Genomic DNA, 11,509 nt, shown 5'->3' on the forward strand with positions numbered 1-11,509 from the left:
TCACCTATTGCTTGGATTTGGTTCAAATTATATCTGCCCTACACTTCAAAGATATATGACTATCAAAATATTTATTTATTATAAAACTCGAGGCTAGAGGCTTTTAAATAAAAAGTTGTCATCGGCAGCAGACGCCCTTTTGAAATAAAGTTACTTTTACTGAAAGTATTAAATGATTGAAACTTTGCACAAAAACAATGAAGGTGGTGCAATAAAGCAAAATGTGTAAATTGAAGATAAAAAAAAACTAAAGAAAAACATGCATTTTTTTCATGTTAAAAAGGATCGTTTGGATTATTTGAAGTGGGGTCGCATGAGGTACTTATCCGTAGTCATGTATTACCTATCCCTTCAATATGTAACAAAATATGCAAAAATAGGATTTATTACTTTTATTTTCTACTTTTGGAGATATAACCAAAATATTTGTTTAACTCCATTAAACCCTATGGGACTCACCATTTCAAATGACAGTGAAATGAGAGCATGGGGGTGGCGGTACTTGAGCAGGCTGTTTCCGCGTGGTCCTAGTGCGTGCAGTTTCTCCTGTTTTTATATTTTTAAATATAACGTCCGTTTTCGGACGGTAAAAAGTGGAGGGGTCCAATGCTACCTTCGATATCCCTGATTAAACCAAAGAGTATTTTGTCCGGAAAAAAGGGGGCTTAGATGAGGACGGAAAGACGAAAGTATAAACAAGGGTTCGATCATTTCGATATTTAAAAATGGAATGGGAGAAGAAAATAACCGGATCGAAACAAAGGGAGAGGCCGGGGAAGGACTTGGGGGTTGTTCATTCTTCAGCAGCTGCGGCGACTTGGCTTCAACTGTGTGAATAATGAGATCTGTAGGAAAGTGTCCCTTCTGGGCCACCGTCCAAATCTGAACCACGGGCTGGACCGTGGCCCAGAGAGAGACGGGGAGAGAGAGAGAGAGAGAGAGAGAGAGAGAGAGAGAGAGTCAAAGTTTAATTAGGCATTGATAATGACAGTCTCTATGGCAGGTTGAGAGAGAGAGAGAGAGAGAGAGAGAGCAGTTATATTCTAATTTGACTATGGGTCACACTGGAGTATTAAACGCTCATATATACATCCAACATTGTTTTAACAGAATGGAAAGAATACATCACTTTGAGACTTTAAGCTCATAAAACGGATAATTGGATTTGGCCAGGTTTTCCTTTTTCTCAAAAAGGAATTGGAATGTTGGAATATTTGACGTGTGGCTGGATGAATTGCCGATGAGATTGATGGGTGCATGGACGGATGGATGGAGAGATGGACCCTCCCTCCCTATTCAAGATCCCGAATAATGACACGTTGCTTTTGAATTGTGACATGCTGTGAAATGTTAAACCTCCATTTCAAGGTTTTCAGGTTGTTTCGTCTGGTTACTGGAAAAACAGTGCAAAGGCAACCCGCCTTGAACTTGTGGGCTGCATTTTTCCAGCTGTACGGCGTTCCGCGGTGCGGTGTTGGTTTGAATGTGAACAAGTGTGATAAAACTTAAATCTAAGCACATCAAAAAATTGGGCCAAAATTAATTTGCCGTGCCACAATGCTTGCTGCAAAAGCAGCAAGCATTGTTTTGCCAAAAAAAACCCCGGAAAAACAAGGCGATCAAATGTTACCTATTGATGGTGTCACTCTAATGAAGTGGCTGGAGTAGATCTTCAGACCAAGATCAGGAAACAGCAGCTATCAATGACGAGATGGAATGACTTAAAATCAACTTCAATTTTATTTTGTATATTTTCAGCACATAATATCATAATAATACTCATAATATTACATGGAAAGTCATATTATCAGTGCTTTGCAATCCCACTGCATAATTAGTGTTTAGAATATGGTTTCAAATATATTTGCGAAAATATGGAACAATAACGCGAGAATATTAAATTGGTCAGACCGTCCCTTCATTGCTTATTTTGCCGTGTTTTAGGAATTTGTCTTTCCCCCCCCCCCACCAGGCTCATCCTCCCCTACGAGCGCTTCACCAGGGGGGAGGAGGATAAGCCCCTCCCGCCGGCCAAGCCCAGGAAGCCGGAGACGGGCTCTGCCTCCGAGTCGCTCAGCGCTGACGGTGGCCCGGCCCTCAAGAACAAGGCGACCAATGGGGTGAAGCCGCACTCTCACAAGCCCCGCCCCGAGAAGGACGTCGTCACAGAGACCAAGGATCAGAATGTGAGGGTGCGTCCAGCATCACTTTCCTTCAGACTTATTCCGTCATTACTTGATGTTGGGCTGAGCGTCATGAAATTAAGATGTAGCCTCGTACTTGACCTCCTGACGTGACTTTGGAAACCCTAACTACCTTACTATACTCTTCTTCACACTCGGCGATAAACCCCGCTTCACCCCGAATCCGTAATCGCATCTGACAGTGGGATAGTTGGAAGATCTGAGCGCGTCATAGCCTTTCGTGTGCGGAATCCGACTCTCCACAGGAATGAATGGACTTCCGGTTTGTTTTTGTAGTTTGTCAGATTTCGGTGTAAAGCAGGCTTTTCCTAATGTTTCGTGAACCATTCTAGTATTTCATCTCTATGCTCCCTTTCTTCTTGTCAACATTTTGGATTCTTTTTCGCATTTATTTGTGACTTAGGATTATTAGGATAGGATAGGATTCTTACCCTAGGATATTCTCGAGTTGGGGCGCTTGCCAAATTATTATCTTGATGAGAATAAAGTAGCATTTTGTCTTAAACACAGTTAGGAAACATGATTCTGTAATACCAAAAAAATCCAAAATGTCATCCCAAACTGAGATAGAGAGGATTTCAGGCTTAGGAAATAATGTCTGCAATGTCCGCCCCGACCTAATATCTCTCAAAATGCGAGGTTCAAAATACCCGATAGAGACTTCATCATCTCTATTACCATATCATATAACACACTCCACCACAGTCAGATGTTTAAGTAGAGTGGGTAAATACAGTGGATGGATGGATGAAGGACTCTTAAAAAAAAAAACCACCACTCCGGGACTCTGGAGCCGATCCCAGCCTGTTATTTTAGTGAAATCGACATTCTCTGTTCATCCTCTGTTGCCCACCAGAAGGATCCTGTTATTTTTGGATCGTTCTATCTGCACTGTTTTCTCTTTCTGGATTTGCAACCGTCGTCAGATTTGATTGCCCACATGGAGAGCTTAACCAGGCGGCGGTTTTTCGGCCCAAATAACTCTGAGCCGTAACTGTATTTCTGCGTAAATGGAAACGTGAGCTGATGACACTTAACTCCTTCCAAATAAACCACTGCTGGTCTCATTTTTTTATTTATATCCCTCCCCGAAAAAAGAAAAACCCAGGATAAATCCAAATCAGCAGCATTTCGGACATGTCCATTCAATCTTAGGGGGCGCGTGTATCCCTCAGATTTGGCCGTTTTTTTTAGATCTAGCTCTCTCAAATCTATCTACATATCAATATGTCAATTTCATTTCTTTTCACCCCCCAAAAAAGATGGAAAGATAGTATATTCACTCAATAGTCATTTATAGACGAAATATTGGTAATCAACCCCCCCCCCCTTCTTTCCCATTTGGTTTGTTCCTTTCCTCCACAACACAGTGGCAGGGAATGGAAAAATCAACGTCTTCACACTGTTTAAAAAGAAAATAAAAAATAAAATAAAAAAATCATTAAAAAAATAAATTGTGCGAAAAAAGACGAAGGGGAAACGGGGGGGGAGGAGGTGAAGGAAAAGAGATTGAAATGGAGAGGGGGAAAAGGGAGAGAGAGAGAGAGAGAGCGATGAAACCCCGCTGCCCTCATTCGCTGCACCCCCGTGTGCGGAATGAGAATGATGTTATTATTTTCACATGAATAACCGCATGATTACAGACGAGCAGATGAAAAGGAGCATCTCCCCCCGCCCCCACACCCCTTCATCATTTCTTCCTTACATTTGGGAGCGGCTACAATATAGGAACGGGCAAATTAATTTTACAGAGGAAAAAATACGTCGGGAGAGAGAGAGAGAGACACGGACAAAGAGAAAATTGAACAGTTACACACGTACATCTCATGTCTGCTCGTGTGAAACAAGTAATTAATTTGATACGAGATTGATTGTCCTACAAAAAAAGGACAAAAAACGTCTTTTTAGCAAGAACATTTGACATATATTGTTTTTAGTTTGAGCGAGGGACCGTTAAATACCTCCTCGATGTGCGGCCTCGAAAAGCAAAAGTCGTGGCGGTAAAATTAAAGCGGTGCTCCAGTTTTGGGGGGAAATTCGATTTTTTTCCTTTTCTTTTCTTTTTTTTTTTTTTTTTTACCAGATTCAGACGAGACACCAATATCATCCCTGCCCTGTCCGGTACAGAGGTGGCCGCATGCTAACTGTGCTAGCTCAATGCATGGCGGCGGAGGGGTTCATCTAGCCTAGCTGCCGTGACTTTGCGCTGGCGCGGTTCGCATTCAGCCCGGGAAATTGGTGTCGACCTTCTCGTCTGAACGTGGCTAAGCTGATTTCCCAGAAATAAAAAGAGGATCTCTTTAACCCTTCGCCTCGGGCGATGGGCTCCACACCACAAAGCCCAAGATCATATCTCAGTCAATTGCCAATCAATGCAATTGACGCGATTGGCAATTGACCCACCCCAATGAGATCACCCAAATGGACGGACAAATTGGGACGGTTGCATTTGGTGTGGAAGGGCAACGAGATTGTTTATTGGATAGCGTCAGTAAACTGAAAGGTCCCCGGTTCACTGTCCTTTCTTAACACCCGCCTGGGATAGAAATGGCGCGTAAGCAGCAAAGCCCGGAGCGGGAAGCCTGGAATTGTTTTGTTTTTTTTCGCTTCTTGCTCCTGCAGCGCTACATAAAATCACACTTAAATACTTCACGGCTGTAATCGAACTACACGTCGTGGGTTCCGACGGCTCTGCCGAGGGGGCGGGGTGGCCTTTTCAGCAGGAATAAGATACGAGGCTGTTGTCAAAGCCGGAATTAATATTAATATTTCACAGCGTTGCACTTCTCTGTTCCCACCGTTAAAGAGAAGGGAACTCTCGCCCGAGCGTAAAAAGATATGTGTACCGCCTCCGAGCGTTCAAGGTGTTGGAGGGATGGAGGAGGCTCCTCTCGTACCGTGACATCTTGCTCTAATTTCCGATCTCTCTCTCTCTCTCTCTCTCACCCCCCCCCCCCCCCTCTGTTTTTCCTCTCCCCCCCCCCCCATCGTTCACCCGCTGATAGTTTAAGACATTCCTCTGGTAATGCGTTATGCACCATCTGTCCCTCAGTTTCCAGGAATGACAAGAAACATGGTGAGCCATCCTCTCTGAGCTGGTGTTAGGGGGAGTTAATTTGAGTATAAACACAACGTCCCACCTGCTTCTAATTAACATTTGTGTTATTCGTGTAATATTTCCACCTCAAACGTTCCATCCAGATGAGCAGTCAAGTTCCAAATATGTGTCGCCATCGCCAAGATGAAACTGCAGTCCGGTGAAATTGTGTTTTCCCAGGGTTCGTTTGCTCAAACGTGTTGGGGTGAAGTAAAAAAAAAGTACCTTCATGTTTCTCATGAGCTTGTATTTTCTCTTGCTTTCCTCCCCGAAAAGGAGTCGGCGGAGAAAGCTCACCACCTGAAACTGGAAGCCCAGATCCTCGTCACGCCGCTGAAGCCCCACCAACTGCCCCGCGCGGGGGCCGAAAAGCAGAGGGCGGAGGCGGGAGACGGCGAGACGGCGAGTGTGATCCGGCTGGTGCTGAACGAGGAAGAGGACGGATCGGAAGAGGGAAGCGTGAGGAGGAGGAGGAGGCGGAGGAGGAGCAGCAGGAGCGGCTGCGAACCTCAGGAGGGAGATCAGGCGTCTTGGGAAGCGGGCGCCCCCTGCTTCCCGACGCTGCCCATGGCGATGGACAACAGCGGCCTTTTCCAGCTCTCCACCCAGCTCTCCACCCCTCTGGACCTGTGGCGGCAGGAGGAAGCGGAGCCCCGGGATCAGTGCCACGTCGGGATGGTTTCGCCCGCCCAGAAGCACAGGGACGCTCAGTCCGCCACGGTTCCAGATCCCCCCGTCGAGAGAGCCGACGCGCACGGGAGGGAGGACACCTTTTTGGGTTTTGCTTCGCTCCTCTACCCTCCCAGAGTCCACCTGGGCATCATGTCGCCGCTGGCTAAGAAGAAACTGCTCTCCCAGGTCAGCGAGGGGGGATTGGCCAATCACAATCACTTTCCCTCCCCCTATGGCCCTCCCCCTCCCCTCATCAGGTCCGGTTTGACCAACGGTGTCTCCGTGGAGGCCGCGGGGCAGCCCGTGGCGAGCCCCAATCTACCGGCGATGATGGTCAATCGCCCCTCGGTGATCCAGCACGTGCAGAGCTTTAAGGCGCGAGGGGAAGGGGCAGAGGAGAGGAAAGAGGCAAGTAAGACGGACAGAACTGAAGGAGAAGAAAGAGAGACATCCACTTTACACGCTCACCGACATCAGTTGCCGTCTCCACCGCTGCAACCTTCCGTCCTGCACGCCCACTCCCTCTCCCGCCCAGTGGAGCCGTACCACCGGCCTCCCTCACCCCCGCGCTGCGGCCCGGGCAGAACCCCTCCCGGCTTCGTAGGGGACCACTACTGCTCTCCCGCTTCGCACGTTCACAACCCATTTAGGAAAACGGAAAGCCACCTGAGCCAGGCGCCGGAGCAGGGGCTGAGGCACGGGCTCGGTCTGGGGCCGCCCAGGAAAGGACCGCAGGTGGAGGGCCAGGAAGCCCACCCAGACTCAGAGCCACACAATAAAGAAAACCTCTTCTGCTTCTCCGGCGGGTCGCTCAGCTCGGAAGCGGAGGAGCACTATCGCCACCTTCCTCACTACGGCTCGGGCTCTGCCAGCGAGCCGGACTACGAAGACTCTAAGCACCGGCAGCAACAAGCGCTGAGCCTCCACAGGGACGCGGAGAGGTTCCCGCGCTCCGTTCCCTGCTCCCATCACGATTCAAGCCATTTCACCGGCGGTGGCCTGCAGGACAAACAGGCCACGAACAGTGATCAGTCGAGAGCAATGGCGGCCGACGAACAACCGACTGACCTGAGTCTCCCCAAGTCCTCCCCTCTCAAATCATTCTCTCACCCCTCTCCCTTGCCGTCCCTCCGATGTCGAACGCCTTGTCAGGAAAACACTCATTTGTCCCATGACGCAACCATGCACCCGCTTTCTCAGAACATGCACAGCATGCCGGGCGTGGCGTACCATCCCAGAGCTTGCCGCGTGCCGCCTTTGACCGTGTCCCAGACGCACACGCCTTCGCACTCGCTCTCTCCCAGACGGGGCATGGCGGTTGACGCCCATCCCAGGGTGACGGAGAAAACTGGCAACAGCCACGTGGATAAAGGAAGGCTGGAGAAGGAGCGGGGAGAGAGAGGAGAAGCGGGAGACAAGGAGGCCGTTGACATTTACAGCAAAATGAAAGAGACGGCCAGCGGCGTCAAGCCACGTCCCCTGAAGAGGCCCCTGGAGGAGGCTGAAAACGGGCTCCCAGAGAGGAAGATCCGAGCGGTGATGCCCATGCACACCTCCTCATCGGCGTCCTCACCGTCTCCCCTGGAATCCTCTAAGGACGTGGTGGCGTATACCTGCGACCCGCGGAAGTCGCACTCGCTGGATGAGCTGGGCGACTTCTCCAGGCATGCAGCGGGGGTCTCAAAGTCTCCAGGTCAGCTGCACATTGGAGACGGCCTGATGGCCGGTAGCGGCGAGGGCCAAATGCCCCTCATTGCCCCCGTGCCGACCACGCCTCACATCTTCCCCGCCGCCCTCTACCCGGCCGGGGCCTTCTCGCTCTCTCAGATGCCGGACCTGTGCGGGGACCTGTGCCCGCCTTCCCCGTCCCACCCCCACCACGGCCACCAGTACTTGAAGAGCAAGTCCGCTACGGTGCTTTCCCCTTTGGTCCCGCCCTTTGCCATCCACTCCCTCATGATGCAGAGGCAGCTGCTGGCTCACGCGGCTGCCAGCCCCGCCCACATGTACCAGCACCCGATGGGGGCGGCCGCTTCGTACGGGGACCTGCTCCACTACGGATTTTATCCCATGTCCATCAACCCTCAGCCGGCCTTCAGCCCACCACAGCTCAGCTCTGTTCACCCCAGCACCAAACTGTCATGAGGAACGGGGCACAACCTGAACTGAACAGTCAGGACACATCAACACAGTAACAGTTCACTAAGCTCTTTTCACCTTAAGAAACAGACATCCGCCCATTCCCAGCGCTAAAAGGCATTCCACATTTGGTTTTCCTAGGGACCCATCCCTATCCTCCCCTATCAAGCACAGAGACGCACAACGTAGGGACAGTGAACTTGAGTTGCTTGAGTCTGAAGATGATCCCAATTTTGCCACTTATGTTTACAATTTGCACATTATTTTCACAAGCCGATGCTCTTTTTCCCAGTCTGGGCCAATTAAGATGAATGTGTGCTTCTGTTGCCCATAATTGTTGAATTCCTACTTTCACACTTTTCTAACCCACGTTACTCTAGACACTGGGCGTTGGCCGTTGGTGCTTTTGGTGGCGGCCCAAATGGGTTTCTTCTTACCAGGAGGGACGTTTGTGCAGAGCTGTATCGTGCCATCATGACTAAAGGCTCGATGTATGGTAACGCTAAACCTGTTCAGTTGGAGGAACGTGGGACGGGCTCCATTCACATGAACCCAAAAAAGAGGGAATGTACAGTAACGCCGTTTTTAGAACCTGCTGTCAGTAGAGATGGAGAGTTCCACGTAGTTCTGAATTTCACCACTGTGCATTTTGCTGGTCCTTTTTCCACTTGTGTTCCTTTCAAATAGAGACTTTTTTTTTTTTTTTTGCTGATATTTAGTTCATATATTAGAGATTTAAGATCCAACTATGACCATGACAAACCCAACCCAGCATCTTGATTTCACTTATTTTTGAAAAATATTGGGTCTGCCATTTAAGGACTTCAATAAGACAAATAATACTAAGAATAAATAGTTATATTTACAGTGCTGTAGATCACACTTGACTCCATCTGTTTCACTCTTTGGCATTCTCTGGCCTATATTTCGGTTGCAGCAACATGATCTATAGTTATATGTTAATTGAAATCCTAATTGGCCCACCCTGGAAAAAACAGTGTATAACTAGAGACGACCGATCATGGCAATGGCAACATAGAGATATCTGTTTCATGCCTTAGCGTCCTTTTCCATCTTATACACTCACTTTTAGTGTATGTGCCTCTTATAGAAATATTGCTACCGTTATTGTTATGGTCATGATAATTATTAATTATTATTATTATTATTATTATTATTATATTCACTGGCTACTGTATCCTCTTTGACTTCTCTGCACTGTAAATGAGTTAAGTGTGTATGTGTACACAATGAATGTGTGTGTGTGTGTGTGTGTGTGTGCGTGCGTGCGTGCAAGTTCACAGTCCAGGTAGGGGAGATGTTGATGGAATAATGTCGAGGACTACTACAGTGCTGCGGGGTCTGGACGCAGTCTGGGGTGGAGCCAGCAGGTGGCGCAGTGCTGCGCTAGGATTTACTGAACCCTCAACACCCCCAACAGCAAGATGAAGTCCCACAAGCAGGGATTATTAAAAAAAAACCCAATTTTTTATTTTTTTTTGTTACTGTACTACCCTAAAGTGGACGCCAAACCCTCCAGAGGCCTCAACAAACGTGGACGGGCAGACGAGTTCCTGCTACGCTCGTGTCTCGTCACAGACTGCGGCTCAAGAAGTCAAGTCTGAAACGTCCCGAAATATATCTTGAGTTATTGACACACTCGGGCAAAAAAGAAGACTACAGACTAATTCTGGCGCCCTGCCTTGCCGAAGGCTAAGAATGTCATGCCAGCGCTAATCAGAAGCACTTGGCATTCAGCACACATACACACACACACATACACACACACACACACACACACACACACAACCACACACGCGCACACACACACACACACGCACACGGGAACTCGGGAGTTGTTTGTTTGGGTTTTTTTCAGACGATGAGACATTTTCTGAGAACTCCTGTGCAGGTACAGAAAGAACGCAGCAGGTTTTTTTTTCGTTACACAAGCTCATGCGAGTTGTTCAGGAATGAATGATGGTCAAAAATAATACAAAAAATAACCAAGAATATTTTGTGTTTATCCCCGATTTGCACAACAGGATTCTGTCAAAATGTCCGATCGGATCCGAGGAGAGAATAAAGAAAAATGACGTCGTCAAAGGGCACATAATTGGCTCAACACATTTTGTTTGTTGTATATGATATGAATGAAAAAAAAGAGAGACAGTCGCACACACACACACACACACACACACACACACACACACACTAGACTCACACACTAGGGTGGGATCTGTGTGAAACCGTCTGAGCGGTTCCAGAGCAGACGGGAGGGAAGAAGATTTCCCTTGATGCGTTTCAGGTAAAAAGCTTGACATTGGGAGGTCCTTTACATTTCATATCCTGTATTTGCTCCGACTGGACGGTCCGGAACAACACGTAACACAGTCGCAATGTAACATTTTATAAATGAGTTACAGTAAAGTGTTTTATAAAATAAAGGTTAGAGACGTTTCCAAAAACTGCTTTTGCTGCGTTTTGCTTCTGGCTTCTGTGGTTGCCTGGTAAGGTGTTGCTGGTGGAACTGGTTTTGACACCCACCTGACCACTTGCCCGGAGACCCGATCTGACGTGGAAATCTGACTCACCGTAGGAGTGAATGGACTTCCGCTATGTTCTCGTCGTCGGTCGGATTTGGTGTGCAGCAGGCTTATACCTGGGACACAAGTTGCACTCCACACCTCTAAAGTATTTCAATAAAATACTTTGTCCTTCAATGGTTTAACATATTTTTACAGAGCTCTGCAATTCAACTTTGAACTAGTCAAACCAATGTATGCTTGTAATATAGACCTTTATACATATTAGATATATAGTATTAAATTATAAATACTGTATATATTATTATTATTATTATTATTATTATTATAGTATATATGTATTTACTATAATATATGCCCATCAGCATTAAAAGCACTGACAGGTGAAGTGAATAACATTGCTCATATCGTTCCAATGGCACCTGTCAAGGAGTGGGATATATTAGGCAACAAGTGAAAAGTCAGTTCTTGAAGTTGATGTGTTGGAAGCAGGAAAAATGGACAAGCGTAAGGATCTGAGCCACTTTGACAAGAGCCAAATTGTGATGGCTAGACGACTGGGTCAGAGCATCTCCAAAACGGCAGGTCTTGTGGGGTGTTCCCGGTATGCAGTGGTTAGTATCAACCAAAAGTGGTCCAAGGACGGACAACCGGTGAACTTGGCGACAGGGTCATTGGCGCCCAAGGCTCATTGATGCACGTGGGCAGCGAAGTGTAGCCCGTCTGGTTCGATCCCACAGAAGAGCTACTGTAGCACAAATTACTGAAAAAGTTAATGCTGCTGTGATAGAAAGGTTTCAGAACACAGCGCATTGCAGCTTGCTGTGTAATCTTTGGCCAACATCTCAACC

The 11,509-nt window shown here is 47.6% G+C and overlaps 1 protein-coding gene across 1 annotated transcript in view; it reads left to right on the forward strand.

Annotated features, from left to right (window-relative positions):
• Positions 1-10,505, forward strand: part of arid5b (AT-rich interaction domain 5B) — a gene marked incomplete at its 5' end in the record, with an annotated part of 94,108 nt that extends 83,603 nt beyond the window's left edge. The window contains 2 exons of the mRNA XM_080021211.1: positions 1,973-2,186; positions 5,578-10,505. Coding sequence (XP_079877337.1) covers positions 1,973-2,186; positions 5,578-8,118 — 2,755 coding nt within the window. The 3' untranslated portion in view covers positions 8,119-10,505. The remainder of the gene's footprint in view (positions 1-1,972; positions 2,187-5,577) is intronic.
• Between the last annotated feature and the right edge of the window lie 1,004 nt (positions 10,506-11,509).

This window comes from Zeus faber (assembly GCF_960531495.2).
Source record: "Zeus faber genome assembly, chromosome: 20".
Taxonomy (NCBI): domain Eukaryota; kingdom Metazoa; phylum Chordata; class Actinopteri; order Zeiformes; family Zeidae; genus Zeus; species Zeus faber.